Source organism: Scleropages formosus, chromosome 1 (genome assembly GCF_900964775.1).
Source record: "Scleropages formosus chromosome 1, fSclFor1.1, whole genome shotgun sequence".
NCBI classification, from domain to species: Eukaryota; Metazoa; Chordata; class Actinopteri; order Osteoglossiformes; family Osteoglossidae; genus Scleropages; species Scleropages formosus.
Genome location: NC_041806.1, coordinates 26,163,608 through 26,185,938, shown reverse-complemented (window position 1 = coordinate 26,185,938; position 22,331 = coordinate 26,163,608). Strand labels below are relative to the sequence as shown.

The window sequence follows — 22,331 nt, the reverse complement described above, 5'->3', positions numbered from 1 at the left end:
GATGCTCGCTGTCTGGTCCTTGCATGATGTCAGTATGATTTGTATCTGATCACATCATTTTGATGCGGGTGTCAGACTGCACCGAAGTTGTTTTGGCTCCCCTTCATACTGTGACATTTAATGGTAGGATATCAAGATACAGGTAAGCCCGTTGAGCCAGTTGCCAGTAACTAATTGGCAGGCTAAAGGTGAGATCCCTTTTGCCCCTCCGACAAACTGTGACCTTTGGCATGCAACTGAGTGGTTCACTGCTTAGTGCGACGCAACAGACATGAATATCAATGTACGCAAGTCTGAAGTCATGCTCCTCTCCCAGAAACAGTGCATATTCCTCCTTCCAGGTAAGGTGGAAAATTTTCCCCTAATGTAGGAGTTCAAGTATTATGGGTTCTTTTTCATAAGTGATGGAAAACAGGACAAGAATGAGAATGAGGTGAAGCTGTAGTTGAGTCTTCATACAAAGATCTCATTTTCTCACTTAACCTATGTCGTCATCATCACCTATGGTCAAGAACTTTCGGTAATGTCTGAAAAAACAAAATACTAAAATAAGATATCTTTTCAGGATCACTGGACTCCATGACAGGCTGAGGAGCTTGCCGATCTGGAAGAGTCTCACAGAAGAGCCGCAACTCCTCCAGACTGAGAGAAGTCAGTTGAGGTGATTCAAGAGAATTACACGAATGTCCTCAGTTCAGCTCAAGGTGGAGTAAAACCGGACACATCCCACTAGGAGGAGACCCTGGGCAGACCCAGGACAAGCTGGAGATATTTTTTTTCATGGCCTGGTGATTCTCCAGGAGGACCTCGACACTGTTGTTGAGGGAAGGAAGATATTGGCCTGCCTGTGTAGCCTTCTGCCAATGCAACCTTTTAAAGAACAACCAGAAAACTGACTGACTGAAACATGCAGTTTTAAAGATCCATCCGTCCACCAATGTCTATTTGTTCAGTGAGTGGTCACAGTGGACCAGAGCCTATTCCAAGAGCATCCCTTTTGCCCATTTGGTTGGTAAACCCTGGATGAGAGGGCTTCCAGTCCTTCACATGGCAGTCCCACATGTGCTCATTCATTCACAAATAATCACAGATGATTTAAAGCTACCAGTTTACCTGAAAACACGTTTGGTTTATGAGACTTGAACATGGGAGGAATATGCCAGGGCAAGATCTGGATTCAAACCTACGTCTGAAATAACAGTCCAAGCATTATGAGCCATCAGGGTTACTGTGTGCCATTGTGATGCCCAAGGCTTAAAGATACCATCGTGCCGGTGTATACAGTCCTGTTAGGCCCAGTCCAGGAGTTTTTGTTTCATTCATTTCTTCATTGAATACCTTGATTTCTTTTTGCTCTAATGTTCATTAGTAACTACTGGAAATCTGCTGGACAAGGCCTTTCAAGATCCCAGCTGATAAGCATTCATACAGCCTATAATTCAGCGTCTTTGGATATGTATGTGTGTATAAACTGTGTGTACATGTAATAGCCACGATGACACCTCAGAAACTCAGTCACAGTGAAAATATCCAGAACATCGTTAAATTTCCAGAAGACTATGACAAACCACACTTGGTGCAGAATGAAAACCCGGTCAATATAAGAAATTAGATGTCAGGAGCAGCAGCTACAGTAAGAATCAAAGGTCTGGTTCTGAGGCAGCGGGCAGAAATCAGAGCAACTGTTTTTATTCACAGCACAGGCTACGAAAGGCTGGCGGGAGGCTGGTGCACTGGTGGATCCTTGATCAGTGCTAAATGATGTACTGGGGAAAACTGAATGTCTGGCTTTTTCCTCACATATTTCCCAAGTTCCCATCCTGGTTGCTTTGTTCTCATCCTCATCCTCTGTCTCATCTACTGCCATCGCTCACGCTCTCCTGCTGCTTTCTTGCTTCGGTCGTGTCGGTGTGACACCACAGTGTTCAAGTCCCGGTCTTGTCCCTCTCTTTCACTTTATGTCCTTGTCAATAAGCACTTGCTACATCCCTTTGTTCCGTGTTTATTGCATCACACTTTGTTTCCTCGGTTGCACTCTTCACTTGTCTATCACTCTGCTGTTGAGATCACCATCCCTCTCACCCGAGTTCGGACGTTACAGTAAAAGGCGTCTGAGGTCTCTGTCTCATCCCGATGCAGCGTTACATTACAAACACATTTTAGACTTATTCAAGCTTTATTCAATAGCTTAGCCCTGGCAATTATGTTATTAGATACATAAAAGATCAACTATGTGGAGGAAAAAAATCAAACAGAATCAGAGTCAATTAAACTTCAACATATGCATTTTTAAATGATCTGAGTTACCTCTGCTGAGATGATGAATTGAATGGCTGCCCCACATGCACGCACACACACACACACACACACACACACACACACACACACATAAAATGTTCTTTTTCGTGTGATATTTATTGAAACAGATGGTGCCAAAAATTAAGTTGTTTCCACTTGCTCCCTCTAACCACATAGCTTAAATTCCTGAATTGTAATTTGCCATTTTTCCTTCATTTACTAGAATTCATATGGCTTATCTTTGTGAAGCAAGTTATTTAGACAGAAATTGGTTTTGTAATTATATATTATACATCCTTTAAAGCTGAACACTATTTAGTATGTTCACAGTTTTTTTTTTAATCCTTTTCTTTTCACCATCCAGTTCAGAATCACAGTGGTCCAGAGCTTATATCTGAGGTCCAGGATGTGGGGCAGGTTACACCCTGGATAGGATGCTGCTTCATTACAGGGCATTTTTATTCATTATTGCAAGCAACAACAATTTATTTGAAGAAGCATTACTTTATACTGTACAGAGTTTCAAAGGTATTGAAGACGAGAGATCTTCAAACCATCAGTCGGTGAGACATCCTTCTGTGAACGAAGACGGAACACCTAAACATAGAGGCCTCCCGTCTGAGAACAGGTTGTTCAACATATTGCTCATGCTAATCATGTCACTTTCATTCTGATGGCTTCATTCAGTTCACTTAAAAGATTAATGGATATCTGAGACAAGAACAAGCAACATTGCTGTTTTAGGACAGGATGGATCATGTCTTTACATATTCAGGCAGAATTAGCATATGAGTGAATAAGATTCAATCATTTATTCTACTACATCTTTGTAGGATATTTCCTGTGTAAGGTTCCTACTCGTACGCCTATACATTTATTACTGGAATCTGTGAGGATACAAACTCACTGGAATGCAGCGCATTCAGTTATTCAAATGGATTTTAACATAAAGTTTGTTGCCCCCCCCTACATATTTTCGTTAAACCACAACCCAAGTTCCGAAGTTATGGAATTTTTTTTCATTAGTTTTCCGTATTTCACAAGAAAACATATATTATTGCTGGAGTATACTCGTGTGTAATTTTAAAAAATTTTTACATTTTAACTGCATCATCGTTCAGATCAATTCTAGAATATCTGGTCATCCTTTTGGAACTTGACAATGCAACATGACCAACCTCAATCCCCTAATATTTTAACCTTTTGCACTGAAAATGTATTATGTATCTGTATGTATTTATAATTTCTTGGTATATTGTTTTTGTCTCTCTAATATTGTGACCCAGTTCTGTTCTGCTGTTAATTAATAAAAAAAGAATGAAAAAAGAAATAGTGTGACTGAAAGAGCCATCACTGCCTCTGGCCAGAAGACGACACCCATGTCATCGAAGAAGAGCAAACGGAGTGCTTTCTCCACAAAACACTTGGATTTTTTTTTATCCCTTTTCACTGTAAATGAACGCTGAAATGTGTCTGCCTACTGATAAGGTAAATTTTACTTCTCAGTTTTTGACAGGTCTTCAACTCCTTTAACTTCCTAAAAGCAGCTTGATATTAGTTCTGCTTTCATGAACCTCCGCTTGCAGGCCACTGTTATGCTGTGCGGTTTATTTACATGAATGTATTATTAAATCTGGATCATTAAGCTAAGACTGTGTGAACTGGATGGACGTCACCCTTTGCTCACCCAGTCTTTGCTCACGGTCATGTTAATGACTTTAGCACATGTTGAAAAGACTTTGATGCCGCCCGTTTCTCTCCGCAACACACCATGGGAGGAACAAAACAAAAAAGGAGGAGCAGCATGGAGATCGGTCTGCTGAACGTGGAGCGTAATCGGAATAGAGCGTTCGTCCACTGTGACAATCAGAAGGCACAGGAGACAAGGCGGAAGAGCCTTTTGCGAGTCTTGACGTTTTCTTCATGTTCACATACAGTACGTACAGTTGCGAAGGAAAAATGAAGCCCTTACCATTACTTGGATTTCTGCTCAAATGGTTTATAAACTGTGATCTGATCTTCATCCATACATTCATCTTCAGTGATTGCAGTTCATCTGGAAACAGGAAAACAGTTCACTTATGAACACATTAAGAAATGTGTGCTGAAGTTGATGTGTTGCAGAGAATGATGGGGTTGTGAACACCCAAACTGTACTTGCCAGCAATGCCCCTGCCACTCTGTATTTATGAGAACATCGGTGTTGGCACATGCCTTTTTGGTCCATAGTGAATTCATAACATTTATCATTATGATAAATATCTATAAAGGATGTTTCCATATGGCTGTTGTATTGAAATAGAAAATGAATTGAGACAGTAGCACATTACAAGAATGTAGAGCTCAGATATTATCTGTGGTTGCAGGGTAAAAATGGACTTAAACTTATCTATCGCATGCAGTTGTGTTAGAATTAAAATTTACAGTTATGTAAGCAGTGAAAAATTTAATTTTCAATAATGCCCTTGGGAACAGTTTTCTCCTCCTGCTCTGTAGTATGCCTTTAATCGTTTTAAAATTTATTTTTAAGTAGTATTTTACATGCCCGGGTGCCCAAACCTAATTTGTCCATGAAAATCTGAAAGTCTGAATGCCAATGAAGGTATTCCCAACAATTTGTATTTGAATAATTATTGCTCACTCCCAGACTGGCATGAACTCTTACAAAATTTTCCCAAAACATGCACAAACTATTAATAATGTTATTTCAGGCTCAATAAACAACCTCCACCTTATCAAAATAGTTGCCCTTATTATCAAGTTTCATAAGGTGTCGATATTCAAGTAAGCTTAGTGTGACACATGTGCTACAGAATTTTTTCTAGCAGAGTGCATATTTCATAGGAATCTTCAGTTACAAAGAAAGGGTATGGAGAAACAGTATATGGGCTATGTTATTTTACTGCAATATTTAAATGGTAATATATACTCTAAATTCCTTTACATCTGTAACCTATACTGTATATCTTTCTACTTTATTGTAAAGTGCTTCGAGAAGCTCATTGTAAATGTGGAATATAAAATAGATTATTATTATTATAGTATTACCACACCAAGCAATTTCTGCTATAACTGTCATCACTTTTTGACTCACACCACACTCAGTACATTGAAACACTTACGCATTTAAATTTAAATGACACGCAATTCTCTTTTTTCTTTTTTTTTTTTTGGCTGTTCAAAGTTTTCCATAATAATTTCTTATGTTTTTTCAATTCTTGTGGGCTCGTGATGAATTCAAAGTAAACGCATAAAAAGAACGAATAGCAACTGAGGATGCATTGTAGCATTTCGAGTAAACGTGACGTGAGATGACGTGATCTGTTGCGAATGTTCTCCGAATATGTCGTGCACGAATAAAAGTGAAGCCCAGGAATGTGTTTCATACACAGTTATATCCATACCAAATATTTCTGTTGAATTGCCTCTTTCGCATGAGAGCAATTAATAGAGTTTTTTCATGAAGGACATAACATGGAGATCTTCTGTAGCACATCACTGACGATTTGCCCACCCTTAGTTAACTTTTGAATGACGAACAAGGGTCAGCGAAGCTGAAGCATAGTCCCGAGAGACTTCACTCCTGCGCCGTGAAATACCATCACAGAACTGTTCCTCAGCCCAACTTGACAATAAAATCGATCCTGTCTCTGAGGTTCCAACATAAACAGGTTAGAGGCATAAAAAGAGCCGAAGGCATCGCGCTGCTGAAGTCATGTCTAACCCAGGAAGACAACAGACAGAACAAATATGCCATGAAGCCATATACAAAATCGTGATCAAAACATGAAGTGTCTTGCCACTAAAATAAGAAAACACGCCTGCAATTTCAGAGTAATTCTTCCTTGCTCCGTATTTCAGTTGTACTGATTACTGCTGGATATTTACTGTATCTGGTTTCCTTACCAGCTACTGCTGCAACTCCCCCCCCAGCCTGCTTCTCAGAAAAAATATTTCATTTCAGTCACAGAACATTTGCACAAGCTCGGTTGCGGTTGCAGGATTCGCTTTTACTGTGCGTGAGGAATCCAGAAGGTTTTCATGCCATCTTAATGGAAGGAAGTGGTGTAAGACAGGCCCTGCGGGGGGGGAATACGGTACAGCACCTGGGTGCTCCTTTAATGAGGACTACAGAGGAAGGAGCTCCAGCAGCACAAGAAGCTCTCTGCTGATTAGACACCCTGTAGCTAAGTGATATCGCGGAGAAAAGGGTGTGCGGCCAACCTGCGGGAGCAACGCCGTCGCGCAACCAAAAGGGCTTTCGCGAAGCGGACGCAGCGATGGACTTTGGAGAGGAATGTCGGTCCTCAAGTGAAATATAATCAGCCAGACAGGGGCCCGGAATTATTATTTCCAAAATTTGCATTCTGATGAGCGCGGCCGGCTTGGCAGCTCTTTCGACAGCCGCGCAGATTTAGCGTGAGATGCTAAACGCTGCTGAATGAAGAGAGACACACCAAGCTTCGGCTGAATCCCCACGTTCGTCGCTAAATTAACTCGGCGTTATGTTTTCCTTTCATTGTTGTGCGCCAGAATGGGGGTGCAGTGGCGCAGTGGGTTGGACCACAGTCCTGCTGTCCGGTGGGTCTGGGGTTCGAGTCCCGCTTGGGGTGCCTTGCGACGGACTGGCGTCCCGTCCTGGGTGTGTCCCCTCCCCCTCCGGCCTTACGCCCTGTGTTGCCGGGTAGGCTCCGGTTCCCCGTGACCCCATATTGGACAAGCGGTTCTGAAGATGTGTGTGTGTGTGTGTGTTGTGCGCCAGCTGCTTTTTCAGCACGGGCTGAATAAACCAACTTTTATTACTCGAGACTTATTTTATTTCGGGGCATTAATTTTCTGCCTGCTTCGCCGATAATTAACTGCAGATAATGTCGAAATTACACTCAAGAGTGAATTTATAGCACAGGAGCTATAAATAAGGGCTTCGCATAATGCCGTTACTGCATCCTTGTAACAAAGGCTCCGTATAGAGTGTTTAAAATCGATATGAACGTAGTATGAATATTTGCATATCTACTGATGTTTGTTACAGAAGGATGCGTTGTGTACCGTATGTGTGTGTCTTGGGCGAGAGCCTGCAGCAGAACACGACCTTATTGGTGTCAGCATCATTTTGGGATGTATGAGAGGGTGTGGGGGTGTGATTTAAGTATCTTTAATAACCTCTCACAAACACTCTGGAGTGATGTAGACTTCAGCAGTTCCCATCAGGGATCCTCATGGCCTGAGCTGGCCCCCATTCATCATCCCGACATCTCCTGACAGGTCTGCCAGCACCACACCCCCCCCCCCCCCCCTCCTTCATTCACCTCCTGATCCATAATAGAGATTGCTGAGGAGGGAAAGAGCATGGTGGCTGCACAAGGTTCTCAGCTTTGTAAAACATAGTAGAGAAGGACAGGCAGCGGCACTTCACTGTCACTTTGCTTACACTTAGTTGTTAGGTATTATTATTATTATCATTATTATTATTATTATTATGTTAGAAGAGTACAACTCCACCAATTTAAATTGCTTAATTTTCAACTGTGCCACACAGAGCTCTTCCTGGACTTGAATGGATTCACTTTGCTTTATAACCATATGTCCTCAACAACAGTGAGACAGCAGCAGCTCCCCACACTTCCCTGCACACACACTTACACAGCCCGCACTTTTCATTATGTTTTTTATTGACCAGCAGCTGCTCGTGTCTATTTTGTATCATGGAATAAATTAAGCTGAAACTAATCGAGAGCAAAAAAAGAATATCCCCTAAACACTATGCAAAGAATCATTAGTTTTGTCACAGCATTCAATACATGACAGTTTATATATAGTGGCCCAGATGAAAAAAGGACAAGTCGACATTGTGAATTGCATTGCTTATTCAAAAGGCTCATGTGTTGATATCTTCATCACTAAAAACTTCTCAGTAATTTCAGAAAAATGGCGCAGCGGATTGGACCGGGTCCTGCTCTCCAGTGGGTCTGGGGTTTGAGTCCCGCTTGGGGTGCCTTGCGATGGACTGGCGTCCCGTCCTGGGTGTGTCCCCTCCCCCTCCGGCCTTATGCCCTGTGTTACCGGGTAGGCTCCTGGTCCCTGTGACCCTGTATGGGACAAGCGGTTCTGAAAATGTGTGTGTGTGTGTGTGTGTGTGTGATGAAATAGTGATTAAAAAATACAATAATAATGAAAATGTGTAAATATATGATCATTGTTTCTAAATGTATTTGTACTATTTATCCACTAAATTGAGATAAGTGCTTGTGCTGAGCAGGGTCGTCATGATCCGGAGCCTTTCCCAGAAGCACTGGGTGCAAGGCTGAGGCGGTGTACACCCTGGATGAGATGCCAATCCCTCAAAGGGTAACATGTGCACGTGCACACACACTATGGGCAATTTTGAGTCACCTATTCACTCCACACGGACTAAGTGGGGTCGAACCCACATTCTAACACGCTACTTAGGTGCTATTGTGCCAGAAAATCAGAAGAGGCAACCGAAAAGTAGGAAATATTTCTACCTCCAAAATGGGTTCTACCAACCACTGTGCTTCAAGTGACCAGCTACAGTGACGTTCACTGGCTTCTCAAGTTACGAGCACAAATAGGACTGGATGTTTGTCACTCTGTCAAAAAAAGTCACTTTCGCACCATGCCAGAATCAATAAAATTTGAATAATACTGATATCCCTCAATTCATTCACAGGTTAAAGTCTGTTAAAAACTCAGACAAAGCTGTACTGGATAAAAATTCTCTGTAAGACGGTTTACAGTCATTTCCTGGATAACATGGTCAAATATGTCCATAGTATTTTTGGATCATGTTTTATAATATTCACTTTAGGGAATCTCATCTATATCACTCATTATCAGTGATGTAAGCTCAAGTCCTGACATGTTGTGGGTCTTACCACATCAGACATCCCTGCCCAGGTGACCTGACCAGGGTTGATCAGGCCGTGACTTGTATCCAGATAGTGCTCACTCGAACCCATGGCTCACCTCTCATGCTCTACAACCATCTAGTTACTTTCTCCACAGCCTCAATAACAACTTTCATGGCCTTCTGCCTCTGACTGCTTGTGACACTCAACATACTATAGGCCCTGTTCAAAGACTTCCCTCCAAAGTCCCTGGGGTCCACTTTACCAGGCTCTCCAGCTTTTCAGTGGCATTGTCAGTTCCTCATATTCCTACTTCTTTCTTTCATTTGCCTCTTCCATGCATGCTTCCCATGGAACTAGGAGCTCCAACAAGACGACTAGCTAAGAAACTTCTGACAACATGAGGTCTGGTGTCTCTGTGAGTGGCTGGCAGGTTCTACTGTGTGCTATTCCCACAATGATAATGGGGACACTAAAGTTCAATGTGTTCTTTCTCGCCGAAATCTGGCTCAGCGACTGCGATATGATTTTGCTAACTGAAGCCACTCCAAACGGATATAATAATTTCCAGAAATCTCATTCTGTACGTCGTGGAGGTGGAGCTGGCGTTCTTTTTAATAATGGACTACAAATAACCCCCAGAAATCTTGATAATGCTACCTCATTTGAAGTTCTAGCTCCAGATCTTAGGATCTTAACATAACTGTATTGCTTATGTATCATCCAGCTGGGCTGTATTTCCTCTTCCTTATGCTTTTTCCTTCACAAATTTAGGAACTTTATAGCTGATTAAGCCATCACCCATGATAAAGTAATTTTCATGGATGATTTTAATATTCATACAGATGTCTTGTCTGGTACTCTTGCTAAAGTTTTATATCTCTTTTAAATTCTATCAGTTTTACTCAAGCTGTTAATGGTCCTAAGCATTCCCATAACCATATGCTCATTCTTGCTCAGACTTATGTTCTAGGTGTTCACAATGTAATTGTTACTCCTTTGAACAAGGCTATCTGCAATCATTAGCTGCCTACCATTCATTTTTGGACATACCGGTGTTGCTTGTCTCTAATAAAACTAGTGTGATGTCTTCATGACATATAGAGCCTAACTCCGGGGTGGCTCCCTAATCTGGTTAAGGTAAACTTTAAAGCGTACACAATGAGGTCTTTATAGACCAGTCTTTGTGTAGAACCTGTCTGTCAAGAGAATAAAAGTCCAGATTACATAACTCTGAGGTTCACTGAGATGCTAAAGTGATGGTCCATCATTTTAAAAATGACTTAAAAGGAAAATCTATTATTTCCACAAATTCCTATCGAGTACAAGTTGTTAACTGATTTTACCCATCAAAATGAGTAATTTTTTGTTGTTTTGCCATTGATCACTGAACATTAGATGCATGGTGGAAGTGAACTGAATTGCGGTGGTCTCACATTCCTACTCTGTTTGAGTATGTTTTACTGTTAATTAATGGGTGAGTGCAAAAACACAAGTTCATTATCTCTGCGATAAAGAGAAATTTTTAAGTTAAATAAATGAAGACAAAGTGCAAAAATTCATAACTTGAAACATTGTCACATAAGGATCCAGCGTTCAAAAAACAACACATGAAATACATGCAGGTAATACTCCAGCTCCTCCTCTCCTTTCCTCACGGAGCTACACACATTTTCATTCACAACTCAACCTCTCCAAAACAGAAAGATCTTATTTGTGACTACTCATGTAATGTACAGCGGTGTATACCGGGGTATGTGACAAACTGATTATACCCAGTAATAACATGTCTGCATCCAAATCTCTCCTTCTTTTGGGGTAATCACTGTTGTATTGTACTTGGAGATGTAAGTCACTTTAGAGAAAAGCATCTGCTGAAGGAATAAATATACATTTAAATGTTTTCTCTTGGTTTTCATTTTAGCGAATTTTATGTTACAATAAAAAAAATTTTAACTGTGTCAATGTGTGTTTGTTCAACAGTATAGAAGGTAGTTAATTAACATGTTTGCATATTATATTAGTGAGAATTTACTTATTTTAGTAAATCAAATTCAGAAGAATACTGTAATTTCAAGAGAAGCATCTTCTAAATGAATAAATGTAAAATGTTGCAATTACTGTAAATAGACTAATTTTTTTTTCCACTCTTTTCATTGCTTTTCAATAATTGTGTCCTCATTGTGCGTTTTGCTTGGTTGGTTGGTCATTGTGATTTGTTCTATGATGAAATTCATTAGCAGCACCATTGCTGGGGGAAATTTCTTATTGCCAGCTCCCTCGTTTCCATAGTATTGATTATTAATAAAAAGTGATTCTTAGTCTGGTTTTACTATCAGACATGAGCTGAAATTTTGTTTTCCTAAATCATATGCAATCAAAAATCCACCAAAAAAGATCCTTGAATATTTAGAAGATATTCCTGGCATGATTACAGCTCCTGACTTTCAGGAGCTCCTCACAGTCATCATTTTTCCACAATCAGCTTCATACAACACCGTTGCTTTTGCTTTTCTGTCCACTTGCACTGCTCACTCCTCCATTCTCCAGTGCTAAGCAAAGAAATACCTGAGCATATCTGAAATAATTGTTGTGAACTTACAAATTCACTGAAATCACAAAGCAGTACTGATTCTGTTTTTTTTTTTTAAATTGTATTTTTAATTGATGCACCCACAATGTTCAGAAATGCACTTTCCCGACCACATACAGACTTGCACAATGAAAATATAAAATTAGACCTGACCGGCCCACACCTGTGCACTTGATGACATTTACCTTTATGAAACATTGCTAACATGACGTGCTTTCCCACTGAATAGAATTATAGCTGCCTGATATCCAAGGACTGGGAAAGCACACACAAAAAAAAAAAAAAAAAAAAAAAAAAAATTAGCACTCGCAGATGCTGTTACACTGCCTCCCAAACACGTGTCTAGTTCCGATAAACAGAAATGTAGCCGTCAAGCTCCCAACTGTCTATTTAAACCCTGGTTCAAAAGCTCTTTTCATTAAACTTTTACTGGGAAAAGTAATAGGAAAAATTGCAAATAGTTATTCCTTCAGCCTTAAAAGTGATTTGCCATGCAATTCACAATTTGTCAAGAAAAGTTACTATGTTTTATTCTTAATATATTTCTAACCATCGGTTATCTCAACAAGTTGGACTAACTAATCAAACTAAAGAAAGAGAGGCAGAGCTGTCATTGCACACAAATTTGTATTTGTTGATGATTCAAAACCATTTCATATATATTTTTTTTAAATTCAATTTTAGATGGGTCATTATATATTGATATTGCTAAATATATTTTCAGAGGTTAAAATCAATGGACATAATATGCTGTTTTGTAATATTACTTATGTAATAATCTTAAAAGTCTTGCCTTCAAAAATAAAGGAAAATTATCTGAAGAGCTCTACAGCGTGGATCAGTAAATCTTTGAAAGAGACCTTGAAAATGATGAAGCAATTTTCTACAAATTTACGAGAGGAGAGTTTCAGAAGATAATAAATCAGCCTACTGTAAAATTCGTTCTATACTTAAAAGGAAAAATGAATTAACCAAAGACTTTTAGAGAAGCAAATTGCTGAGCATGTTAAATCAACCCTAAAAGTGTATTAAAATAATAATAAAAACAAGAGTTAAAAATCAAAATCTTGCCAAACTCAGAAGCTTTCAAAAAGTAAAAATCTTTCTGGAGTATTTTGGGAAGGTTTGCTGTTTAGATACATTTAATACTGAAATAGCAAAATCATAGACAGCATACAGATCATATGCCCAAATTAAATGCATTATAAAAAGAAATAGTCCAAAAAAGAAGAAATTGAAAAGCTTAATATGCTGAAAAAATTATAGCACTTTCAGAAATCCTCAGAGGACTTAAAGGAAATTATATTATGGGCTTTGATATTTGGAAGTCTTTTCATTAAACCGGCAGGCTGTCAAGCAGTAGTCAGATGCAAAATAGAGTAATGCATCCAGTTTGAGAGACTTCAGATCTTAGAGAGAGCAGACTGGGGACCAGTGTTCCAGACCTCAGGAATGAGAGTCTAGCTCTAGTAAATGAAGGCTATACTTGGAACGGAGACATCTGGTTAATTATAGTAGATTTTGCAGAAATGATTTGGACAAGATATTATACTGTATATACTGTTACATACCGGACTTTCTCAATAAAGTTTAATACCCACTCTATGGCCATCTATCCATATGATTGGGAGAGGAATTTTTTAAATAATAATAATAAAAAAAAATCACTGCAGCATCTTTTCAGGTCATTGGCCTGGGGATAATAGTACGGCGAATCCATAAAAATCTTCTAATGTAGTTGATGAAGAATGAAAATAGTTTGGTTGAGATTAACAAGAGGAAAATTGCCACATTATCTTGGACAATGTCCGAATCCTTTCCCATTTTTATTTCTAGCAATGCAGTACAAGCAGTAGGGCTTCAGGCAAAGAGAACGATTTTATGATCAAGAACAATAACTACTGTTTGTTGTTTGTGTTTTTCATGAGTTGTGATCTCGTGTTTAGTTAAAAAATGAAAATGTCAGTGTTACTTCACTCTCTGTGACCATCTCTGTAAAGCTGGCTCTCTTGCAAATGGTAGAAAAAACTGAAAAATCTTTAATGTTTTGTCAGTGTTTACCTGCGATTGTACACCAGGAAAGTGACATTTGTGCTATGTGTGCTTTTAACATAACAGAAAATACAGTTCTCAAAATGTGCTATCATGCAGCCCCTTGTAACAGTGCCGAGATCCCAAAAGTTTGTTTTTTTCCGATGCGCGGCAGCTTCACGGAGCTTGAAATCTTGATTCAGTTTTTATAAATGAAGGCTCTGGAATAAAACACAAGGATGAAGACTTTACCATGTTTACATTACCTGGGAAATTATGAAATGATAACTTGACATTTTCTGTTACACACAGAATCTCTTGGTACACAGGTTCTCTTTGAGACCTTTTCTCGTGGTAACTGTTCTACATTTTAAAGTACCCATACGGTTTCCTTACAGTTAAATATAGTAAGGCACAGCTAAAAAAATTTATGGTAGCCATATTTACAACCTATCCATCCATCATCAACAACCGCTTGTCCCGAGCAGGGTTGCTGCAAGCCAGAGCCTTACCTGGCAACACGGGGCACAAGGCTGAAGGGGAAGGGGACACACCCAGGATGGGACACCAGTCTGTCACAAAGCACCCCAAGCAGGCTTGAGCCCCAGACCCACCACACCGCAGGCACCGACTGAACCTGCCGAACCTGCCGAACCTGCTGCGCCCCCCTTTATATTTACAGTTTCTTTATAAAAATGGTTATGTGCCCACAGGACGGACAAAACCTTTAAACTGCCCTGATGATCCAGGACTCAATACCCTCCTGCCTCTTGGCAACTCCTTGCGAGACAGTTTCCCATCTGGATGTTAGCATTGTTCACGTTATATAAGTGCTGTAACGGCAGAGAACGAGCACAGCTGCTGATGAGACAAAAGAAGAGAATTTTGACTGCCGTGGAGCTATAAGTCAACATATTTGTCAGGACTCATTTAGAGGACATGAAAAAACATGAGAAATCAACAGATTTACATTTAAACATATTCAACTGGTAATTTATTACTGCACTGTAATACACATTATACAGAGGTGTCATTTTCAATTTAGGCATCTGTTGCAGCCGCAAAAAAGCTCAGAGTGGTAGAAGTTTTTCACCTGCCGCAGTTCTCCCATTTTCAAAGACAGGAAATATCTCAGGGGGTGCGGTGGCCCAGTGGGTTGGACCGGGTCCTGCTCTGCGGGGGGTCGGGGGGTTCGAGTCCTGCTTGGGCTGCCTTGCGATGGCCTGGTGTCCTGTCCTGGGTGTGTCCCCTCCCCCTCCAGCCTTATGCCCTGGGTTGCTGGGTTAGGCTCCGGTTCCCTGAGACCCCATATAGGACAAGCGGTTCAGAAAGTGTGTGTGTGTGAGAAATATCTTTTCTTTGCTCTTTCTGTTCACTACTCATTGAATAAATAAGTTGTTGCAGTCTTTGTGGGCAAACCCTGCACCCACTTACATGGGAAATTGTACTAGAGGAATGGTGACAAGAGAGTTGACAAAAAAAAAGTAGAACTGCAAGAACCACGACTAAAAAGGGTATTTTGGTTTTGTTCAAATATATTGTAACGACACGCGTTACTGTAAGGTTCACCGGGAAACGGGTCTATTGTAAATAGTTGCATTATGGGAAAAATTAGTAAAGTAAGTGTGCAACCAATGGTGGGAATTCCAGGGAATATAATGAGGTGACTGTGTTTGGCAGTGTGTGAAAAAAAGCCTGGGGGTGCTAAACAGGCTGGGAAGACTGCCTTGAGGCGCAGGTCCTTGAGGAAATGGGGTCCTTGGACTGAAAGCATTATTTTTCTGTGTGCTAGTGTTCAAAATGAACGCTGTCTGTATGTCCTTCTTCACCGCCTCCAAACCCAGAGCACCGTGTGCTGCAATATTTTGTATGTATCCTTGGATTAATAGAACTAATCATTTGTAACATAATCCTAACATGGAATTAACCTGTGAAAAGAAACAATAATAGAAATAACTTTCTAAAATTAATTCATGTCTTCTTTTTATATTTTGTACCCTTAAGAAACTGCACTGCAGTCACATTCTGTACATGATGAAAATGAACCTGGAAATGAATGAAAATGGGTGCTAGCTCAGGAACAAGTCTGAGCAAAACATAAGAGTATAGGTGAGAACTTCTTAGTCCTTTGTACACCACTGATCCCTTTCAGAACCTGACAAAGGCTAAGGACCCTCTCCTAAAAATATCTATAAACAAATTCAAAAACAATATTGCACTCAGTTTATAAAAAGTAACTTGATAACCTTCACACAGAGTTCTGCCACATATGATATTCAAGATACACAGGACAAAATGGTACACCCCATGCGTATTACACATGGACCCAGTCCAACCAACCTCCTCATGTTAGCCATAGAGAACAACCAACATTGCCAACATACATCTCCACAACTCAAGACCAAGAAGCTTAACTTCCTTCCCTACCCAAAACAACCACAGGGTACCAACTTGGGTATTTTATTGAGATTGTCAGGTGGGTGCCTCCCTTTGATGGTGTTTCATTGAATTAATCCCACGACACCTCTGGAAAGTTCAACAGTGCAGTCTGGCATCCCAGAACACCCCCCCCCACTACGTACATGTTACAGGCCCTTCACCCTCAACAAATATCACACCTCCACAAAATGAACTACCCCAATTAAACCACAGTTCCATACATAGCTTCAGATGCACCACCTTCACAAACTCAAACCATCATGCATTGCCTCCACACCTGCTAACAGAAAGTACAAAAACACCCCTCCACAAACTTAAACTACCCTAATTAAGAAGGCCACACCTCCTTAATTACCACCAGCTGCCTGCCATTACTAGTCACCTGCTGCTAATTTTACCAATCACGACATGCCTCCTTCCTACCTGTAATCCCAACTAACCTACATTTCTCAACCACAACAATAACGCAGCTGATTTAGCCACAAACTCCTTGACACCTACGTCTACTGGTCTCACGTGAGCCTGCTACCCACGGTCTCTTGTCTCTGTCACCAGATCTGCATACTTAAACAATTTCCGCTCATATGCCTCCCCAATAACTGTGTAGAAAGTCAAAAGCTCCAAGATGCTTGGTGTGCACATGACGGAGGACCCCTCCTAGACTCTGAACACCACCTGCTTAGCCAACAAGGTCCAGCACCGTCTCCACTTCTTATGGAGGCTGAAAGGAGCTGAACTCCCCCCCCTCCCATCCTCAATACCTTCTACAGAGAGACGATAGAGAGTGTCTTCACCAGCTGTCTCACCGTGTGGTACGGGAACCGCACAGCTTCTGACCACAAGACCCTACAGCGAGTGGTAAGAACAGCTGAAAAGATCATCGGAGTTCCTCTTCCCACGATCGACTCCTCATATAAAAAGCGCTGCATCTGCAAGGCCACCAGCATTGTGGACGACCCCTCTCACCCCTCTCATGGACTCTTCGCCCTGTTGCCATCTGGCAGGAGGTGCAGGAGCATCCGTGCCACCACCAGCGGACTCCGCAACGGTTTCTTCCCTGAGGCAGTCAGATTACTCAACACCCAGCTCCCTCCCAACGCTCACCTGGCACAGTGAAACAGCTAACCCAGCACTACACTACAGCGCAACTGCCTACAGCTCACAGCCATATCCGCGTCCACGTCCTGTCCTGTGTATTTATTGTCTTGCGCTATGTTCTGTGTTGCACCATGGCCTCCGAAGAAACGACATTTCGTTCCACTGTACACAAGCTGTACAGAGGAATGACAATAAAAACAACTTGAACTTGAACAATAGCATCCTTGGACAGCACTGTTAACTCCCCAGAGTACATGGTCCACTCGCACTCCAAATATGACACCATGTCTGGACGCAATGAAGTAACCACAATGACCTGTGGAACCTGGAGCTGTTTGCCCACATCAGCCAACAGCTTCCAATCCCATGCCTTACCCCACCTACCAGGGCACATCCGCTCTTGCACAGTGTTACTCTCTCTCCCCCGCACAAATCCACTTGATTTATCTATACTGCAAACAGACAAAGAATTCACCAATAGCCGCTTGTTCTCAAAAACATCTGCTAAACATCTAAGAACCTGATTATGATGCCAAGTATAACACCCCTGTGCCACGCTAACCCTTACACACTGACAAAATGTTCCTCAGCGTCGCCACACCGCTACACAACTTACAAGAACCATCACCACCTGCCCACTGCTTAATATTCTGTTGCGTTGGCAGCACATCATAAGTCACTCAAACAATGAACTTAATGCAACTGCAACTCCCCTGCATAGCCCACACATCTCGCCACCGCAGCTTCCTCCTCTCCACGCCTTCCCAGGTCACCCACTGACCCTGATTTACTAATGCGACCGCCTTCACACGCCTCGTCTCCTCTCCCTGCCCCCGGACCTGCTTAACCCAGCTATTTGTCTGCTTCTGGGGCAGCATTCCACAACTGCCGCACACGGTCAGAGCCAAGCCCCGCCTTTCCCCTCTGCATGAGTCCAACCACGTCCAACAGCATCAGTGCCACTTTTATGCTGTGGACCACACCTCTGGGGTACCATCCCCTACCTGTCCTCATCGATGGCTCCACTTTTCTCATAAACCCATCTTTTCACTCTGCTAGAGTCAGCTCCAAACCCACTTTCATACACTTATACTAATCAACCAAACTTGTTATCGGCAGCTCCAGCATGCCCTTACCATATAACGCTACACTACTTAAACAGCGTGGCACCCCGAGCCACCTTCTTACCGCCTTACTAATAACCCGCTCGAGCTTCTCAACTTCCTGGACAGAAAGCTCACACACTGTGAGTTGCCATTTAGTACATGGCAACACCCCGAATTGCAGACACCACAACTTCAATTTCCCAAAGAGGGGGGACACATCAATACTCTTGATACCTTTAACAACCACCTCCCTTAGTGCCACAACCGGCTCCTTTCACCTAACATAAAATTATACCACCTACCCAGGGTTTTAACTGGTTTTTCTAGAATGGATGGAATCATCTCCTCATTAATACAAAACTTCTCTTGCACCACCTTCTCATCAATGATCGAGAGACTCCTCGATTTACTTGGCTTAACCTTCAACTTAGCCCACTTCAAGTTATCATGCAGCTTAGACAACAAACAACGAGTACAAGGAGCCGTAGCCGTAACTGTCGTCATATCGTCCATAAATGCTCTAAGGGAGGTAGCCTCTCACTGCCAATGACCCATTTGGAAGCCCTTATAATAACTTCCATTGCCATTGTGAAAGCCAATGGCGAAATTGTACGACCAGCCATGATTCCAACCTCCAACCGATAATACACACACACACACAGAGAGAGATTGAAACCGCCTGTCCCAAGCAGGGTCATGGCAAACCAAGCCTCATCTGACAACACAGGGTGCAAGGTTGGAGGGAGAGGGGACACACCCAGGATGAGATGCCAGTCCATCACAAGGCACCCCAAGCAGGACTCAAACCCCAGACCCAGCAGAGAGCAGCAACAGGCCAAAACCGCTGCACCACCATGCCCCCCTAACCAAATGATACTAGCACAACAATATTTCTATTTTATTTTTAACTTTGTTTAGTTAGTGTTAGGGGGGTGGGGGGTTGGAGCGGGTCCTGCTCTCCGGTGGGTCTGGGGTTCGAGTCCCGCTTGGGGTGCCTTGTGACGGACTAGCGTCCCGTCCTGGGTGTGTCCCCTCCCCCTCCAGCCTTACACCCTGAGTTCCCGGGTTAGGCTCCGGTTCCATGTGACCCCGTATGGGATGAGCGGTTCAGAAAGTGTGTGTGTGTATGTGCGTAGTTAGTGTTATTGTCAATGCAAACTTGTGCTTCACAAATCCCCCAAAGTCCAGGACTCCCAAGAGGCCTTGTAGAGCCACAGTTGAGAAGCCCAGGTAGAGATTATGTGAACCGAAGTGTAAGATAATAAAATATATTCGCATTTCTAAAGTAATAAACATTGAACTGCTGAACCGTAAAATAAAACAGTATTATACTGTACCTGTACACATGACATACTGTAACAAAGCATAGGTGGTTGCTTTGTGTGAAGCATGTCCTTTTGCTTTTATTGTAAGACCAAGTGTTTCTTCTTGATAGATTTGTTGGTTTGAAAGTGCAGCTTTATTTCTAGTGTTAATATCTGACAATATTTAAAATTAATGTTTGTTTACTGCATGTCCCTCTTCAACCTGTATTACCCTTACTTACTTCACATGTTACTGGGCATTGACATTACCATTTCAAATGGTGAAGCAAGTTACTCAAAATTTCTTTTTAGGTGTGTGAAATGAAACAAAAGTCAATGTAACAGACTCAGAGTCTATGCAACAGAACTTTTATTTTTAAAGAGACTTCCATTCAGGATAAAAGGTGAATACGGTTTTAGGCATATGTTTGAGTTAGTGCTTGGTGTACTTTCTATCTAGGCTCAGAGTGCTTGGCCCTGAGATGTTTACTGAACCAGTGGAAAGTCATTACAGTGTCATATTCATTGATAAACAAAGATTTAGAGTGAGACGGAATGTTTAAATGTAATGTATTTGCGCAAGATTTTATAGGGAGAGGTAGGAGTAGAAAGTTTAAGGTGGAATATGTGTCTCTTTAAAACAGCACAACTGCTTTACCTTTACCTCTAGCCAGCAGACCCACTTTGCTGCAGTTGAGGTGAGTCTTCGATTGCCAAAAGGATGGCGTTGTGCTTCCCCGTTGGGTATTAGAATGCAAGTGCTGAGTACTTGCAGTCAAATGGAACAGATGGGTATCAGGGAGTTCAAACAGCTTGTTAGGACACAGGTGAGGGAAGATACAGGATGGGGCTTTGGGCATTGCAGAAATGGGGCGGGAAGAACACAGCCAAGGTGATGGCAGTCGTTGTGGGCATGGTCCGAGATTGTAATCTGAAGAATCGTGGTGAAGGTCTGAGAAGCAGGGGTCTTGATCCAAAGGGGAGTGGCCCAAGGTAGTTATCCAAAGAATCGTGGTTGCGGTTCAAGAAGCAGGGTCTTGATCTGAAGAACGACAAACAGAGAGCAAGGAGGCAAAGAAAAGCATGAGGAAGGGCATGTGGCCTCAAACAAGATTCCACAACTTTTGTGTTTGAACCACACTCTTCCATAAACTGTTTTAATGAGACACAGGTATGCTGAGATTAGTTACAAGTTGCCATAGTAGTGCTCCCTGTGCTCACCGTGACTATTACCCTCAGGGGTAGTGACAGTCGGAGATGGAGGGATGAAAATCATAACAACGCTGTCAGTTTTGAAAAGTGGACTTGGTTGCACGTACAATGCCATAAACAGCGAGAGAAAACATTGATTTTTATGTATCATCTCTCTAGGGGTAAATGTAGCTTGATCGAATGCAATCTAGGTGTTATGCAGCAGACACCGTCCCAGCAGATTAGGCACATCTGCATGGAGTCAAGGGGACGTACAAAGGAAGCACCAACATCCAATCTAGTCACAGAGTCTTTTATAGACAGCTGCCTAACCTTCTCCTTCTCCACCGGCTTTGACCTGCATTCTGTTCCTTGACATGGCTTTCGGATTCGCCCCACGGAAAAGTTTACTACGCCAGCTTCAACTTGTGCTCTGTCCCTCACCCTGGATTTCAGATTCTCTCCACGGGAAAAGAGAACGACTTCGGCTACAACCCGGACCAAGGTCTCGACCACACCATTTAATCACGACCCCGCTCATACAAGCATTGCACCGATAATTTTCAACAAAATCCGCACCTGGCTCCGACCCCTCGCCAACCTGTGTCATGTGTGCGTGACACTAGACGAAAGTTCTGGTATATTGAGGGAAAATGGTGTTGAAACAACGCAATCCTTTCAAGAATAATAGGAGTTGTGAAGATTTTGGAACGAGGCACGAGGTGCAATTTTCAACAGTTATTAATTCGGAAAAAATACAACCCACTTTTAATTAACTTTTAATTGTGGATGCTTGAACATTTTTACAGCACCAAAGGAAAGCTATAAAGTGTACTGGGTAAAAAAAAATTATCCTGAATTGCCAGCCTGGTTAGGAAAATTTATCCTGAATTCAGAGAAGATATTCCAGGCATACACCATACATGAGTAAGTTTAATTACACTGGTTTCGTTACGGAAATGGTTGAACACTTCCATACCCTCCCGTACCATGAAAACAGCATGAATGGACTTCACCTCAAAGGCAGTCGCCCTCGCATTTTTATTCTATATGAGCATTTTACTACCAAGTAATGCATGGGCTTGGATTTTTTTTTTTTTTTATTTAGAACAGACAAATTGTAGAAAATACATAAATGAACACAATTAAAATAAACAAAATGGAAAAATGTAGCTTCTTTGAAAATGTATAAAATCATTTGCAACACAAGGAGTCAGCATATACAGTAATTCACAATGATTTACCCTTTTATACAACAGGGTAGTCTTAATAGTCTGCATTAATTCAGTATGTTAAAGACAAGGATACTATTGTAGGAGCTGGAATTTGAGCCTGGGTATTTCAGTTGGAAAACAAAATCTATGAGCAACACATTACCCCATGTTACCCACTGGCCTGTTGT

General features: G+C 41.7%; 1 protein-coding gene across 2 annotated transcripts in view; it reads left to right on the top strand.

Annotated features, from left to right (window-relative positions):
- LOC108922313 (nck-associated protein 5-like) overlaps positions 1 to 2,490 on the top strand; it is a 64,624-nt gene extending 62,134 nt beyond the window's left edge. For both annotated transcript variants that reach the window (XM_018732372.2, XM_018732373.2), the window contains one exon: positions 566 to 2,490. In XM_018732372.2, coding sequence (XP_018587888.2) covers positions 566 to 583 — 18 coding nt within the window. In that variant the 3' untranslated portion in view covers positions 584 to 2,490. The remainder of the gene's footprint in view (positions 1 to 565) is intronic.
- Positions 2,491 to 22,331: the final 19,841 nt, after the last annotated feature.